This window comes from Geotrypetes seraphini, chromosome 10 (genome assembly GCF_902459505.1).
Source record: "Geotrypetes seraphini chromosome 10, aGeoSer1.1, whole genome shotgun sequence".
NCBI classification, from domain to species: domain Eukaryota; kingdom Metazoa; phylum Chordata; class Amphibia; order Gymnophiona; family Dermophiidae; genus Geotrypetes; species Geotrypetes seraphini.
The window spans coordinates 107,577,918-107,596,251 of NC_047093.1; the positions used below are offsets into that span (position 1 = coordinate 107,577,918).

At 41.5% G+C, this 18,334-nt stretch overlaps 1 protein-coding gene across 2 annotated transcripts in view; it reads right to left on the reverse strand.

Annotated features, from left to right (window-relative positions):
* Window positions 1–2,210: 2,210 nt before the first annotated feature.
* Window positions 2,211–18,334, reverse strand: part of RNF208 (ring finger protein 208) — a 40,197-nt gene continuing 24,073 nt past the window's right edge. For both annotated transcript variants that reach the window (XM_033962173.1, XM_033962172.1), the window contains exon 2: window positions 2,211–7,147. In XM_033962173.1, the coding sequence (XP_033818064.1) occupies window positions 5,321–6,118 (798 nt within the window). In that variant the 5' untranslated portion in view covers window positions 6,119–7,147 and the 3' untranslated portion in view covers window positions 2,211–5,320. The remainder of the gene's footprint in view (window positions 7,148–18,334) is intronic.

Genomic DNA, 18,334 nt, shown 5'->3' on the forward strand with positions numbered 1-18,334 from the left:
AATTCGAATAGGCGATTAATCAAATCATATAATAAACTTGGAAACCTATTTAATTTAGATTTTGCTACTATATTATCACTGTTATGATGGTGTGAATTACATGAGAAAGACCTAGCGAAGCTTGAAGAATGGTCTAAAGTTCGTCAGCTAAGGTTTAATGCTAAAAAGTGCAAGGCAATGCATTTGGGCTGCAAAAACCCAAGGGAACGGTACAGTTTAGGGGATAACAAATTGTTGTCCATGAAAGAGGAGTGGGGCTTTGGTGTGATAGTAAATGATGATCTTAAGGAGGCCAAACAGGTTTGAAAGGTGCATAGGGAGAGGTATGGCTCTGGTGAGACCTCATTTAGAATATTGTGTAGAATTCTGGAGACTGCACCTTCAAAGAGATATACAAGAGGATAGAGCCGGTCCAGAGGAAGGCTACTAAAATGGTTGCTGGTCTTCATCATAAGGCTTTTGGGGACAGATCTCAATATGAAGGAAAGGCAGGAGAGGGGCGATATGATAGAGATGTTTAAATACCTACATGGTATAAATGCGCATTTGAAAGGAAGCTATGAAGTGAGAGGGCATAGGATGAAATTAAGAGGTGATAGGCTCAGGCTTAGGGAGAAGAGGAGGTAGTGGATACTGTGGGTGGGCAGACTGGATGAGCCATTTGGCCTTTATCTGTCATTACATTTCTGTGTTTATATGATATGGACTAAATAGGATGCTTGAATGATGATGGAAAGCTTTTATGCCTATGATTGAAAGCTTGCTAAGCACAAAACATTGGGGGGGGGGGGGGGTTAGCTTCTCAGGCTTTTCCTTTCATGCATCCTTAATTAGAGATGTTTGAAGAGTTATATAATATTTGAAGTGATTTAGATTTGGGAACACATTTTAGTGAAGTAGGATTTTGTGGTTCTCATCTAACATAGTAACATAGTAGATGACGGCAGATAAAGACCCGAATGGTCCATCCAGTTTGCCCAACCTGATTCAATTTAAATTTTTTTAATTTTTTCTTCTTAGCTATTTCTGGGCAAGAATCCAAAGCTCTACCCGGTACTGTGCTTGGGTTCCAACTGCCAAAATCTCCATTAAAATCTACTCCATCCCATCTAAACCCTCCCAGCCATTGAAGCCCTCTTCAGCCCCTTCTCCACCAAACGGCCATATACAGACACAGACCGTGAAGTATGCCCAGTACTGGCCTTAGTTCAATATTTAATATTATTTTCTGATTCTAGATCCTCTGTGTTCATCCCACACTTCTTTGAACTCAGTCACCGTTTTCCTCTCCACCACCTCTCTCGGGAGCGCATTCCAGGTATCTACCACCCTCTCCATAAAGTAGAATTTCCTAACATTGCTCTTGAATCTGCCACCCCTCAACCTCAAATTATGTCCTCTGGTTTTACCATTTTCCTTTCTCTGGAAAAGATTTTATTCTACGTTAATTCCCTTCTATCCATATTCTTTCTAGGTAGCCCCAAAACCCAACTGGCTGTGAAATTACCCAGACAAATATTGGAAGCCCTGGAGAAACAGCTGTAGCAGGAGTAGTGAGTCCAGGAACCTCTGATCCACCATAAGGATTAGAAGAATGAGTCTGGGGTTGGCCTTATTTAGAGCTGAGAGATATCCCTAAACTATAAACTATATAAAAAAAATAAAATCCCCTGAGATATGAGCACTAACCTTTTAAAAGCACAAAGGCCATGGCACTGAGAGATATCTATTTGGGATATGACCCCACTCAAAATCAAGAAGCACATTGGGTCAACAGATAAGAAATCTGATTGAAGATTTACATATCTTGAGTGGCACTATCTATAATTATAAGGTACCACCACTAAAAATGCATATATAACTTTAAACAGATAGATAGATCTGCTATTTACCCACCAGCTCTTGGGTGGATATCTTATACACTCAGTAGTTGAAAAGTTTTTATGTGTGTCATAGTAACATAGCAAATGACGGCAGATAAAGACCCAAATGGTCCATCCAGTCTGCCCAAACATACACTCTATAATTTAAATTGTTCTTTTTCTTAGATATTTCTGTCCCAGAAACCCAGAGCTCTGCCCGAAGTTGACTCCACTGGAGTCTCCGTCAAAGCTCACTCCAGCTCATCTAAACCATCCTAGCCCATCCTCAACTGAATGGCCATATAAGTGACACAGACTGTGCAAGTCCGCCTAGTACTGGTCTTAGTTCTTCAATATATACAGTACCATTATTTTCTGATTAGAGATCCTCTGTGTTCATCCCACGCTTTTTTTTTTTTTTTTTAAACTATGTCACTGTTTTCTTCTCCACCACTTCTCAAGTTGTGAATGACTTCTAGAGTATTTTCTTGGCAGACAACTAACAGGGTGGTTTCTTACTGCCTTCCCCAATCATCTTTATTTATTGAAAGCAGATGGATGGCTGAGTTGGCTAGAGGATGGCTACATTATAGAAATCCCAATATGGCATTCAGACGCAGGTTGCGGGTATAGGCAGTTATTTACCAATTGCATCATGAGACATCAGCTGCTGAATGTATATAGTTTTTTTTTCTGACCCCAAACCATGCCTCTTTTTTCAATGTGTAACTTTGGCAATTTTGATCAACAAGAGAACGAGCAGACCCCCAAACGTAGACTGGAGTGGACATTTTAAAGGCAATAGATCCCTGCTTCCACTCCAGTCTATGTTTGATGGTCTACTCTTTCTTCTGCTGATCCAAGCACTGCAGATTCTTGTCTCTGCTTTGATCCCATGAATTTTGAAAAAAAAAAGCACTAAAGCAGGTGGCACCGCTGCCATCACAGAAGTTCTTTTAAATATGAACCTGAGATTTTGAGTTGAAATAATGAGAACAGAATGTACTCATCAGTTTAATATAACATATCCTCAAAAATGAGGATAAGATTATCCTTTTCCCAAGAGGCTGTGTGTAGGAGAGAAAGGGGATATTTTGTTCCATACTAACTATGCAATAATAAGAACTTAAATACTCTATTATTTTAAACACATCAAACTTTGGCAAAACATTTGAGATGGCAATATGTGGCAATATGTGGAAAGGGTCAGTGGTCTAACACACCACCATACTGAACCAGTGAAAATCTCTCCAGCTTAATTTGTACCAATCACATGTGTCATTGGAAGATAAATACTGTTGCCTCCAGATTCCATTGGTGTTAGGCTGTAGTTGACTTGGGTAAGCCTTTCAGTATTGTAAGATCACAACTAGCCATGGCTTTGTACATTTTTGGTCTTGCAAGGAGCCATAACACAATACACCACCACCTGAAGATGGTAGAAAAGTCCAAGAGGAGGGTTTCCAGAAGGATGTATAACAGAGGGCTGGAAAGTCTCCAGGATGTACAGGAACAGATAGTGTGAAAGCCACGTCCCTGGGCATTGTAGCAGCATTGCTCACAATGTCTGTGGTTTTGAAGTGTTGCTGAGAGGTCATAGCTGGTAGCCTGGATCCCAATGGGATGAAAGGATTCAAGTTTTGGACATCTTCCCTTCCTTACAATAATAAGGCACTCCAGGGTGTGTGCTGCTGTCCTAACATTACACACCACAGGCGTGTCATGAGACTTTAGCAGACCTTCCAGCCTAAGTCACTGATTAAAAGGATTGTCTGGTTCTTTTACGCAGAAAGACAAAACTTCAGTTATAAAAGACTAATTTGGCTGTTGCTGAGACAGAGACAGGGAGTAAGCGTGCAAAGCTGAGCCAAGCCAAATAGTAGTCATAGCTGGATGAACGCTGGCACACATTAAGTGGGGGTGGAGGGGGTAGGGATGGACAAAGCTGTCAGCCTTCTGCTGCCAAATAACACGTGGTGTATGGTGTACAAATCTGAGGATGTTTCTCCAAACAACATATCCCCGTAGTGGAGAACATGCAAACAAGGCAATCATATTTATAAAAAAGATGGAGAGCGAAAGAACTGTGAGCCAACAGGCTGTCCAGGTGGGGCTATTTTCCTTACTCAGAGGAAAAATAAAAATGGATCAGTGGACTCTCAGAGGACATGCTGATCCAGAAACTTAAATTAATCCCAGTTAGGGTTAGAAATTAACTACAGGCATTCACTGGGTATTCTTGCCTTGTTCTGGAATATCAGAAGAGGGTGAACTTGGAGGCTACCAATTTTCTGATTTCAAGCTGCAGCAATAGTTCTGCCAAATTCTTGAGTCCTGCCAATAGCCAAATCTTTTGAGATCAGGAGCCCATGTTTTTTCACGCTATAATAAAAATACTTTGGCCTGGAGGGAGATATTTGGCTCTAAATCATGCAGATTTTATTAGGTACAAAATTTTGCATTTTTCCCCAATTAGAACTGCCAACTTTTAAACACTGAAGAGCTGTGGTAGCCCTTAAACCACATTCTTCCTTCCCCATAGTCACCTGTTTCCTTGGAATTGAACCCTCTCTAATTTCTCCTTTATTTTCCCCTTGTGTGCCTTTTCTGATCATGCAGGGGCCATTCTAAGCCTGAGTGTTGGGATGATAATGACAACTTGTGGGCCTGGTACTGAACCAATATACATTCTGCTCCCAGGCTCCATTCCCCCCTGGCTTTTTTATGGGAGGTGCTTTGGCCCAGGTACCTACCAAGTCAGTTGCTGTTGCCACTATGGTTGAGTCCCTGTGCAATAAGAAAAGTAAGATAGAGGAGAAATGGGGGGAGGGGGGACTGGCCTGAGGAGAGATAAAAGAAGAGCTTTTCTTAGAGGCCAGACAATGAAAAAATACCTTGACTATTCTCATTGAAATTGGTTGGCAACTCTACCAAAGGTTACATTTTTGATATTCAAATTAATAATAGCACTCCTTAGTTTTTAAAGAAAGACATTTGGAAAGGTCCCACATATATTTTTTTTAGCTCTATAGACTTATTCACAAGCTATAAAACCCTTCCCTCCGCAGCCAAAAGTGAGCTGAGGCTCTGAGCATCACTGAAATAGAACAGTTAGAAGCTGCTGTCTCTTATAAGCAGTACAATAATATTCACCCTGCAGTGCCTTATTACTCATACCATGGTTCAGTGGTTCAAAGATAGGTCCCTTATACCAGTTCTTGTGTGCATTCCAGCCATCATTTGATTCAGATCCTACCTTCCAGAGGCAGTGCAGTTCACAGTGTCACCTCCATGTGACTGGGTGACCACAGATCCATTGGTTATTAAAGAAAGCATCAGCCAAACCAATTGCTCCACCTGGGATGTTACAGTTCGTGAATTAATTCTGTACTACCAAAAAGTGGCATAGGATGAATCTGCTCCTCTCTAAATGAGGAGGCATCTAGGCATCCTAGAGGCTACATGATGGTACAGGAAGACAGTGGATTGCGGATCTGACAGGTACAGGCTGCACCACAGTACTGACGGAAGGTCTGGTAGCAGCTTCGATCGGCATCACTGCTCCACTGGACAGGATTGGTGGAGAGAGCCTCTGCAGGCAGTCTATTCAGAATGCTAGTGTTCACTGCTAGTGCAGCCAGGCCATAGTCTGTGAAGAGCACTGTCTCTCGCTTGCAGGTGGGGCAGGAGATGAATTTGTACTTGGGACAAGATTCATAAAGAATCTGCAGGCATTCCTCACACACAGAGTGTAAACAGGAAAGGATGCGGGGTCGCTTGTTGGTGAAGTTGTACATGTGCCCACATGTGGGGCACTCCAGCGGTTCACAGGGTGTTGATGGGTGTAGCACATATTGGTTGACAATTACTTCATCCGATGGAGTTTTGCGGTGGTAACAAATCTCTGAGCTGGCTTTGCGCTGGCCTGGGTAGATTTTTTCCCGACGTGGTGGGGGTGGTGTTCTTACCAGAGCCAGGGAGCTCTGGGTATTTTCTAGAACAGGGATGTCACTGCAGGCCTGGTTGACAATAATCTCAGACTCTGAGGGCCAGGCCCGCTTGGCCACCAAGGGAGGATCCCTGCGCGGTGGAGGTATGTATCTTGGCTGAGTGTTCTGGCACTCTGAGAATTTCTCAGCTTGGATGATCTTCATGGTTTCCATTTTAATGATGACCTGCTGCCCTCTCAAACACGACATGAGGATCTTTTTCACATTACTGTCCGTAACTCTGCTTTGTCCAAGGGTCGCCTGCATGTGGCTGGAAGGTGCTTGAGCCAGTCCCAGAGGAAATGGGCCTGGGACAGGAAAAGACTGTAAAAGGAAGTCAGAGCAAGTGTTTCCAGATTTCCAAATATACAAATTTTGGTTATGGTGGTCTGTGTCTTTCTACACTGTAACAAATTGATGTTAAAGGAATCCTTCCTATCTTATGGGAGTTGTTTTGTGCAAATAAAGCATTCTTCACTCTTGAAGAATTAATATGTAAACTTTTATCATAATTCTAATCATTTTCCCTAAATTCTGATCCCACAATTTTATTATCCCTCCAATTTCTTGTAATACTGCAGTTCTTAACACTTTTGAGTAGTATTAGGTTTTCAGACTGAAGTGCTCAAGGTGCTTAGCTCAGGGAAAACAGTTTACAAAAGCCAGTGTCACCAGATTTTCAACCTTGCTTCCATGCAGCAGCTGAGGAAAAGTTAAGAATGCCAGTGTGTCTCCAGGATGGAATGTAAGCCAGGCAGTCTGAAGGGCAGAGGTATGCAGCAGGGAGGCATACCAGGGCTCTTGTGTACCTTCCCTTAGGTTTCTCCTCCCTTTGCCTTAGGTCTGTTTATGGATGAGGGCTGTGCAGGCCTGTGGAATGCACCAGCAAATTCTTTTGCTCTGACTTGCTGACCTCTCCCACACCAGAGTCAATTGCATGGTAAGAACCTAAAGTTGCCCCTGGCAAACAGCCAAGAGTTTGACCCATATCCTGATATTCAACTGTACTAATCAGATATTCACAAGGCAGAGTTCCTCCTGATAAATTTGGCTGGATTGCATATGCACCAGACTCTGGACACGGATTAATCTCAGGTTATTACTGCAAATTATTTGTAGTACAGCTTTCAGAGTCTCAGACCTGGTTCCTTCGTTGACTCTTCTTGGTTTCTTAGGCCAGGTTCCCACTCGGTTCTTCTCAAAGTCTCAGGCCCAGTTTTTTGATTCCTCAGTTTCTAAGGTTTGGCTCCAACTCAGATGATCTCAAAGTCTCAGGCCTGGCTCTCTCTCTCTCAGCTATAAAAAATAAAAATGTTATATTTTAAGTAAGGAATATTCAAAAGGCACAATCAAGATATTTGTATTCTAGTACTTTTCATGTATCTTAAAACATATGAACCCTAAACTACTGCAAAGAACCCCTCCCCATTAGATTATTTAACTGTTCACTTTCTGTTTATAAATACCAATGAACAAATTTTAAAAAAAGAACTCTTCCCCTTCTATACAGCTCTTCTCAGTAACTGGATTCTCTGTAACATGAGGATGAATTGTAACTATTCAGCCTGGCTGGAGCCAGAGGCTATAACTGACACAATAAGATATCGGCTGCCACTGAATTATTATAGTAGTAGCAAATAGAAGGCCACAGAATGAAAATAAATAAATAAATAAATAAATATATATATATATATATTTATAGTATTTTGCCATAAATAAATTCTTTCACAAATACTGCCCATGGTATATAGAACCTGTAGTCATATGATACCATTTTCTGGTCACTTTTTGTTTGTTGAATCCTTGTCATGTAACAAGGAAGCAACCAATGAGACACAATCCACCTAGGTCCTAGACTACAATATGCAATTCCCTAGCAAGATATGCAGCCAGTAGGCCAGGCTCTGGTGTTAGGGGCCCAGGACAATATTGAGCCTGTGATCGTCAATATTTTTTAAATGCAGGCCGCCACAGGTTTTTCTAGACCCAGATATTCAGCGCCAGGCCACATCCAGATACTGGCACCAAATATCCGGTATTAAATGGCTGTCGATAGTTTCCCATGTACCACTAATATTCAGTAGTCGTACCAAAATGGTTAACTGGTTAACTTACAGCAATTTTTTTTGACCAGTTAACCAGTTAGTTATCTGGTTAATATCAATGGTGCTGGATAATTCATGATTCCAGCAAGATTCTGCCTCCAGACCATCTTGTCACTACCCAGATAGTGCCAAAGTATTTGGATTTGCGATGAACTATCCAGGTACATGCTGTTGAAAATCTGGGTTAAACCCAATCAGTGGCCCATATCCTGGAGCCCTCCAATTCAGTTAAAACATGCTGAATATTGACCTCTTTGTAGATAAGGTTGTTGGAAAAAGCTTATTAGGGTCCTGCAAGTGATTCCAAATGCCATTGCCCAGTTCTTAACAGGCTGCAGTACATAAGAAGATATTATACCCTCTTTGGCGCAGTTATATTGGCTTCCAAGAACAGAGAGGCTTTAAGTGTAAGATATTGACCTTGGCCTTTAGGGTTCAGGAACGAAGGACTTCAGGGTATGCGCCACCTCAAGCTCAAAGCTTAGAAAGTCAGGATCTTCTGGTGACACTCCAGTGAGGGGCAGAAGGTTGATGGAGATTTGGATCATAGCCTTTTCACTCACTGACCCTAAGACTGAGGAGTAACTTAGTAGAAGAAGTGAGAATGAAGTCAGAGCAAAATTGCACTGAAGTTACATTTATAGTCTGCTTAACCCTAAGGAGCTTAAGGTAGATCACAATCATAAAAAAAAAAAAAATTCCAAACACTGAGAACAACAATAAGCAACACAAGAAAAGAAATGAACTAATGAAACCTGATTACTATAATAATAAAACAAATTAACCCAACAACGCTTCTTCATGCATTATAAAGATGTTTATGACAACCGTCAGGTTTTCAGACCTTGATGAAAAGCGAAGTAAGAATGAATCAACATCTCAAGAGAGATGGATCTGAATAATGTGATTCTTTAACAAAAAACTCTTTTAAGTGGATATTTTTCAATGATGGAAGTTTAATTTGAACCCACCTAATGGTTTCAAGATTGAATATGTCATTCCAAAACATTGCTTAAATATACTGGTACTAAGTGGTAATTGAAACTAGATTTGCACCAAAATAGGTAGCCAATGAAGTTTGATTCAAAAAGGGGTAGGTTCTCTCGTCTCCAATTTCTCTGTATCAGAATGTCGATTATCCAAATTCCAATTATCCAGATTGCTTCAGGGGTCTCACTTTATATTTGAGTCCCCCCCCCCTCGAAGTACTATTCCTATCACTCTCAATTTCGTAAATTGCTGGAAACGTTGTTACAATGGTGTGCAAAAATCTGGAATAAGTAGTAGTAATGCTGTTTTGAAGATTCAGTATCCGATTTTTCATGTAACTGTAGATATTATGGTGGAACATCATATATTTTGTGTTTCAGTGTTCACTCTTTCAAATGCAACTAATTTTGTACATTGGATATGTATTTATGTTATCTGCTGCTTAGCAAATAGTAAAGTTAAACAGAATTGGATCACGCAGTAAAAGTGGATTCAACTTTGTCCAATCGCATTTACATAATTCTGATTACAAGTTCACTTCACCTCAGATACTTTTAAAGGTGATTTCTAGGTGATGAATGCAAGCCAAAGGGTTTGAATGTATCTAATGTCCATTGAAGATTATGGCTTGGGGTCAATGGTGCTGAGACATCTACAAATTATCAATAGCATGGTAAATGCCAAGTAGTACACAGGTACTACAGAATTGTATGATTCCATCAGTAGATAAACTTTTCCAGGTGGCTACATATTTTAGGATGTGAATGCCCCATGCCATTGAGCAAAAGAAATTCAAGATTTGTATCCTTGATTAGCCAACTCCAATCTCTTGACTTTAATTTTTTTTTTAATTTACAAAGGTAGCTTTATCGAGGTTATGAGAGAACAAAATACAGAAAAGAACAGCTATTATATGACAAGGAGTATAAATCCCACACCAAGAACCAGGAGGAAACATACTTAGCATGCCCTAAAATTTTGAAAGATTTTTATATATGCCCCCACCCAAAAACAATTCCTACCCCTTTCCCAACAATCACATCACCAGCCTAGCGCCCAAAGAAAAAGAGTACTGTAATGAGAAAGAAGGGTCAAAACATATTCATGACCCAATAAAGGGCAGCCATATCTTCTCCCACTTGGGCAAGGCCTGTCTCTTCATCTCACAAACACACCAGGGCATATTATACCACAATCAGTGGAGGAAACCGGGCTGCTTCCAGGTCAAGTTTCAAGTTTATTATATTATTTGATTGAACGCTTTTCAAATTACAAAGCGTTTTACAAAAATAAAATTGGATTTGAATAAACACATATACAAATTAAATAAAATTAACTGGTTTAAAAAAAAAAAACATACAAAGTTAACAACTAAAACAAGGGTAACAAACTACATGAAACAATAGGAACGAGGGAAAGAAATACAATTTTGAAAGAAAGAGTCCATGTAAGGGTAGTACAATAGGAGGGTGTGAGGAAAAAAAAAATTGAGAACAGAGAAAAGGTCAAAGGGAAAGGATGGTAAGAATTGTAAATGACCAAGAAAGTGGACATTCAGTTAAAGGCTTCTTTGAAAAGAAGGCACTTTAAGCTATTCTTAAATTTTTGCAAGTCCTGTTCAAGTCTTAGGTATAAAGGGAGTGAGTTCCAAATTGTTGGGGCAGTAACCGAAAAGATAACGGCAAGGCGAGTTCCAATGATTTTTAAAGAGGGAACATATAGAGTAGATTGAGAGGATGATCTAAGAACTCTAGATGAACTATATGGAATAAGGAGCCTATCTATGAATGCAGGAGTATTGTTTTTTATTGTCTTAAAGACTAAAAGAGCTATTTTATATGTTATCCTGTATGAAATTGGCAGCCAGTGGGCTTTTTGGAGCAATGGTGTGACATGATCGAATTTTTTTGAACCTGAAATTACCTTTATTGCAGTGTTTTGTATGAGTTGAAGACGCCTTATATCCTTTAAATGAGCCCCTTTTAATAAAGAGTTACAGTAATCTAATTTTGAAATCACCAGGGAGTGAATTAGAGTATTAAGGGAAGATGAATCAAGAAGGGGGACAAGCGAACGAATCATTCTTAGTCTGTAGAAACAATTTTTAACCAATGCACTGATGTGAGGACGGAAAGTGAGATTATTGTCTATTATGACACCCAAAATTTTTGTATTGGTAGTTTGATTAAGGGGTTTGTTGTCGATTATAATTGGGTTAACGAGTTGAACCCCTTCTTTCCCTGAGAAAAGCACAGTTGTGGATTTATTGATACTAAGAGACAGTTGGTTAACATTCAACCACTCGTGGATTTTGGCCAGCTTTTGGTTAATATTGAATATATCCTGGGAACTTGACGGATCAATGGGGTGCAAAAGTTGGAAATCATCAGCGTAGGCATACACTGTGAATCCTATAGATTGACAAAGGGTTAGAAGAGGAGCCAAATAGATGTTAAACAGAAGTGGGGATAATATAGACCCTTGTGGTACTCCATAGTTTGTTTGATACAGTTTTGAAAAAGAGTTGTTAAAATGCACTGTAGAAGATCTATCTGTAAAATAAGATCGGAACCAGTCTAATACTTGATCTTTTAGGCCGATGGAAGAAAGACGGTGTAGTAATAAATGATGGTCAATTGTATCGAAGGCTGCCGCTAAGTCTAAAGAAATGAGAATAACAGATTTGTGTTGATCCAAAAAATAGTGGATAGTTGTGACAAGACCTACCAGAGAGTGTTCTGTAGAATGATTCTTATGAAATCCTGCTTGGTCCTTGAAATCATCAGTCAAGCAACATTGAAGCACTGCTTAGCAAACAGGCAACCATCTCTCTTGGCTCATGGGAGAGGCTTGTTCTAGAGAAAAATCGCAGTATCCCAGTGAATGGCATGCCTGAGCCAGCGCTGCATATAGGCTTGGATAGATTTCCAAAAAGCAGTCACCTTTCGACAAGTCCATCAGATACGGCCCAATTAATTTGAATTGGAAACTTGTGGCATGAAATAGCACTGGAAATATCCAAATAGCAACCTGCATCAAAGACAGCTGACAGAAAAGACAACTATAATGAATCCCGGGGGAAGGAGGGCGGAAGGAGGGTATTTTTTTTGTATGGTTCTATTCCCTTATGAAAATGTTGGTTGGGTGAGGGCGGAGTTAATGTTGTATGGATTCTGATTGATTATAAGTGCATATATGATTACTATTATTTGTATAGATATTGTATTGCATTTTTGTTAGCTTTAGAAACTCAATAAAGATAAAAAAGACAACTGACAGAGATCCTCACTGTAGCTTGGAATCAAATGGTCACCAGCTACCATCTTCTAAAGTTGGTCCATTCAGAGCCAGGATAATGCAAAGCCATCTGCAAGAGTAAAGGCTGACCTACCAAATATTAACCATCACTAATACATACTCAATGGCCATTTTCTTGCCATATTAAAAAAACACACCTTTATTTTATCATGGAAACAATATCTGAAAAGCAGCTAAGCCACAGTGAAATAGCAACGTGTAGATTGGTTCCTGTGCTTTATGCTGTTTCACATTTCTAACATGCACTTATGGCCTTAATAACATACAGAATCGTTGTACAGGAAGCCACAAAGAATAATAACACTAAATAAGCACACTTTAAAAATGAAATAAATGAGCAGCCTATTTTAGACCTTTACACACCACTATATTCAAATAAAGGTGATATATGCAATATATCTATCTGTCTATGAGGGGGTGCTGAAATTATCAGCCCAACCAAGAAAAGAATGAAGTGGCTCTTAATGAAATAAGATAATACTCGTTTCAGCTACAGCGGCAAAATAACGCTCAGAATTTAGGAAGTTGGTTGGTTGGGCTGAGAACTTTTTAGCACTCCGTGTGTATATATCAAAGGATAGGAGAAAGATTTGGGAAGGGTGGCCAAGGGATATAAGAAGTGGATAAGTTATAAGATGGGGGCTTGTGATTTTGAGCTGTGATTCATAGTAGTTAACAATTCTGAATGTTTGGGTTTTTTTGTCTTAAGCATTTTATCAATTCTCAAGTCCTCATTTATACAACTTCAGTCATTTTACAGTGTGTTCTTCAGATGGAAATTGTAATCTCAAAACTGAAATCCTGGGAGCTATCATTCTCTTATACAAGAGGATTTTGCTGCAAGACAACAATGGCAGTGTCCAGTCCACTACCTTTGGGGGACAAAAAAGAGCTATATTGCAAAGGTCCAACCAGTAGCTAGGATTGAATGGTCCCCAACTGGAAAATTTAGCTGCACCCCCTGCAGTGCCATCTTTCCCAAGGTAGCGGGGAATGGGGAAAGATAAATTCAGATTGTAAACTCTTTTAAGCAGGAACCGTCTCTTGCAGATTTGTTGTACAGTACCATGTGTGTCTGGTAGCACTTTATAAATAATAAATACTAGTTTTAGTAGTAGGAATCCCTTCAGAGCTTCAGTATACAAATTCTGCAAATAACAAGTACATTCCAGACCTATATGGAAAATCTGACTTAAAAGAAATAAAAACTGAAATGCAAGATATTAGAGATGCACATTTCCCAAAGCAGACATATTACAATTAATAAATGCAGAAAAAAAATTTATCCTTGTTGCAGGTTTCCGGGTCTCACTGTGTCTTGTCAGGTATAACCAAAGTTTCAGTAATTTTTGAACTGTTCTGATGATAAAGAAGGGGATCACGAACAGATCGGAGAAGGTTATCATGCCGTTGTACTGGGCTATGGTGCACCCTCAACTAGAGTACTGCGTCCAGCACTGGTCGCCGTACATGAAGAAGGACATGGTACTACTCAAAAGGGTTCAAAGAGCAACTAAGATGGTTAAGGGACTGGAGGAGTTGCCGTACAGCAAAAGATTAGATAAACTGGGCCTCTTCTCCCTCGAGCAGAGGAGATTGAGAGGGGACATGATCGAAACATTCAAGGTACTGAAGGGAATAGACCTGGTAGATAAGGACAGGTTGTTCACCCTCTCCAAGGTAGGGAGAACGAGAGGGCACTCTCTAAAATTAAAAGGGGATAGATTCCGTACGAATGTAAGGAAGTTTTCTTTCACCCAGAGAGTGGTAGAAAACTGGAACGCTCTTCCGGACTCTGTCATAGGGGAGAACACCCTCCAGGGATTCAAGACAAAGTTAGACAAGTTCGTGCTGAATCAGAACGTACGCAGGTAGGGCTAGTCTCGGTTAGGGTGCTGGTCTTTGACCAAGGGGCCACCACGTGAGCAGACTGCTGGGCACGATGGACCACCGGTCTGGCCCAGCAGCAGCAATTCTTATGTTCTTATGTTCTTACACCAGCTTGTTTGATTTACTATGCTGAAGCATGTGCTTCTACACCAGTTAGGAATTTGTTATACTAGTAACCCTGCTAAGCTAACTGATTTCACCCCATTCTCTAGAAATGAATTCCAGAGTTTACACATTGTGTGAAGAAATATTTTCTCTGGTTTATTTTAAATCTACTACTTAGTTGCTTCATCGCATGCGCCCTAGTGCTAGTATTTTTGGAAAAAGTAAACAAGCAATTCACATCTACCCTTTCCACTCAACACAGTATTTTATAGACCTCTGTCATATCGCCCATGAGCCATCTCTTCTCCAAGCTGAAGAACTCTAGCCCCTTTAGCCTTTCCTCATAGAGAAGTTAGTTGTCCCATTTCTTTTATCATTTTTGTCACCCTTCTTTGTATCTTTTCTAATTCTGCTATATCTTTTTTGATCTATGGCAACCAGAATTGCATATAGTATTCGAGGTGCAGCCATAACTTAGAGTGATACAAGGGCATTATAATATTTTCATCTTTATTTCCTATTCCTTTCCTGATAATTCCTTAAATTCTATTTGCTTTCTTGGCCACCGCCACACATTGAACTGAGGGTTTCAACATATCCTCAACTATGACACCTAGATCCTTTTCCTGGGCAGTAAGAACATAAGAATTGCTGCTCCTGGGTCAGAACAGTGGTCCATCGTGCCCAACAGTCCACTCCCGCAGCGGCCCCTAGGTCAAAGACTAACTGACACCAGCCCTACCTGCGTACATTCCGATTCAGCAGGAACTTGTCTAACTTTGTCTTGAATCCCTGGAGGATGTTTTTCCCTATAACAGCCTCCGGAAAAGCATTCCAGTTTTCCACCACTTTCTGAGTAAAGAAGAACTTCCTTACATTTGTACGGAATCTATCCCCTTTTAACTTCAGAGAGTGCCCTCTCGTTCTCCCTACTTTGGAGAGGGTGAACAACCTGTCTTTATGTACTAAGTCTATTCCCTTCAGTATCTTGAATATTTTGATCATGTCCCCTCTCAGTCTCCTCTTTTCAAGGGAGAAGAGGCCCAGTTTCTCTAATCTCTCACTGTACGGCAACTCCTCCAGCCCCTTAACCATTTTAGTCGCTCTGCTCTGGACCCTTTCAAGTAGTACTGTGTCCTTCTTCATGTACGGTAACCAGTGCTGGATGCAGTATTCCAGGTGAGGGCGTATCATGGCTCGGTACAGCGGCATGATAACCTTCTCCGATCTGTTTGTGATCCCCTTCTTAATCATTCCTAACATCCTATTCGCCCTTTTCACCTCCGCTGCGCATTGCGCGGATGGCTTCATCAACCTGTCGACCAACACTCCCAAGTCTCTTTCCTGGGGGTCTCTCCAAATAATGCCACGGATATTGTGTATTCGTGTATAAGATTTTTGTTACCGACATGCATCACCTTACACTTATCCACGTTGAACCTCATTTGCCATGTGGCAGCCCATTTCTCAAGCGTGTTTATGTCACGTTGCAGATCTTCGCAATCTTCCTGCGTCTTCACTAGTCTGAATAACTTAGTATCGTCTACAAATTTAATCACCTCACTCGTCATACCAATTTCCAGATCATTTATAAAGATGTTGAAGAGCACGGGCCCAAGCACCGAACCCTGCGGCACTCCACTGGTGATGCTTTTCCAGTCCGAATATTGTCCATTTATCCCCACTATCTGTTTCCTATCCGCCAGCCAGTTTTTAAACTCCTTTCAGTACCTTAATTAAACTAAACTAAACTAAACCTTAGGTTTGTATACTGCGCCATCTCCACAAGCGTAGAGATCGGCACTGTTTACAGAGTTAGGATAGAAAGGAACTCCAATGAAGGGTTATAGGAAAGGAACAAGAAGAAAGAGAGGGACAAGGGTCCCAGAGAGCAGGAGGTGTTAGATTTTTGAAAAGAGCCAAGTTTTCAGGTGTTTGCGGAAGAATTGGAGGGAGTTTGAATTTCTGAGCGGGGATGTGAGGTTGTTCCAGAGTTCTGTGGTTCTAAAGGGGAGGGATGTTCCTAGTTTTCCTGCGCGGGATATACCTTTTGTAGAAGGGAATTAATTAAAAATTAATTAATTAAAAATCATCAGCACTAGACATAACGAGATCTTTTCTATCACTGTGCCCCAGCTTTGGAACTCGCTCCCAAATCATCTTAGAGAGAAACCCATACTAGGGAAATTTAAGAGTTCCTTGAAAACTTTTCTCTTTAAGGATACGTTTGAAACTTAAATTTACCTACCTCAGCATAGCTAAACAACTGATCAGTTAATCATTCAATTTTCTTAAAGATTTTTCCAGTCATATACCCTTCCCTTCGTCTTCTCAATTGTTAACTTTTCTTTATACCATTGTAGTTCTTCCCCCAGTTCCAGCATCTCGCCTCCTCTCTTCCTCTTTGCTCATTTTTTTTTCTCTCTCCCCTCTGCTTCCCCATTTCAAGGCTGGCATCTCTCTAACCCTCCACTCCACTCCCTGCTGTGTCCTGCCTCTCTGATGTAACTTCCAGTGGGTGGGATGTGGCAAAGGCTAGGCTGGCAGGGCTGGATAGAAGCAGCCTGTTTTCAGCATGGCCTCTGTCAGCGACCTGCTGCATGTTGGGAGGACTGTAGGGGATGGGGCTTAGAGAGATACTGGACCTGCAGGAGGACAGAAGAAGGGAGGGATGCCGGACTTGCAGTAGGGGTAGGGATCAACCTCAGGCAGCCCTTTGGGTGACCCTGGGCATTTTGCTGGGCTCACTCAATGGTAGCTTCACTCCTGAGACCAATTTATTACCAGACAGCCATAATGTGAAAGCCTTTCTCTAGAAGGAATTCTGACCAGAACTAGTGTTAAACATGTAGGGCCCCAGGGTAGAAACAGAAGAGGCCCCCAAAGCCTCCCTTCAGGCTATGATTCCTTCAGCTTCAGGCATGTTTGGGGCTCCCTTTGGCAAAGGGGGCCTAGGGCAATTGTTACCATCCCCCAACACTGGCCCTGTTTCTGACCAAGCTCCTCACCTTGCTGACCCTGCTGTACAATTCCTGCATTGCCAACCCATCTCCCTGCAATCATGAGACTTCAATGTAGTTCTTGTTTCTGAACTTCCATACTAGTTCCTTTTCACCATTACCATCCAGCTATACTATACTGAGTTAAGAGAAAACCAGTTGGACCAAAGTACAGTGGAACCTCGGTTTGCGAGTAACGCGGTTTGTGAGTGTTTTGCAAGACGAGCAGAACACTCAGCAAACTTTTGTCTCGCAAACCGAGCACTGCCCCGATAAACGAGCACTTACAGTTGCAGGAAGTGCCGCTTCAGGGGGATTCTTCTTCCATCTGCCAGCCAGCCTTCCACGCCGGGTGCCTTCTGCATGTTGGAGTGCCTCTATCTGAGCCCACGCAGCCGAGTGCCATCCCACCTTCACATGGCGTATGATCACGCACAACGTCAATCATCGACGTTGTGCGTGATCATATAGAACGTGCAGGTGGGACAGCACTTGGTTACGTGGGCTCTCATAGGCTCTCCAACATGCGGAAGGCACCCGGCGTGGAAGGCTGACCGACGGACGGAAGAAGAATCCCCATGAAGTGGCGCTGTGTGGGCTCAGGGGTTCTTCAGCGGCTGGCAGACAGACGAGGTATCCCCCCAAAGTGGCACTGCGGGGTTCTTCAGCGGCTGGCGGACGGAGGAGGCGTTAACTAGAGCCCCGGCACTTGACACCCAGCACCTGACAGGTACAGACTCCTGGGCTACCCCTTGCCATTTCCTCGGCACCTTTTGGGTTCTGGAACTAATTGTCAGCATTGCCATTATGGCCTATGGGGAAAGTACTTTGGATTACGAGCATGCTTCTGGAAAGAATTATGCTCGTAAACCAAGGTACCAATGTATCATAATGAACAGGAGCTAGGCTGGTAGGATCTCATGAATAGCTCTGCGTCTGTGGTCCATAGTTTCGTGTGAGGCCTTGTTGCAAGGAGTTGAACAGCATAGCAGGCTTTATCCTGATTATCTCAAAAAGACATGGTATGTTAAATGTCTGTTATTTTCCACAATAAAGTGCAGATATTAAAGATTAAT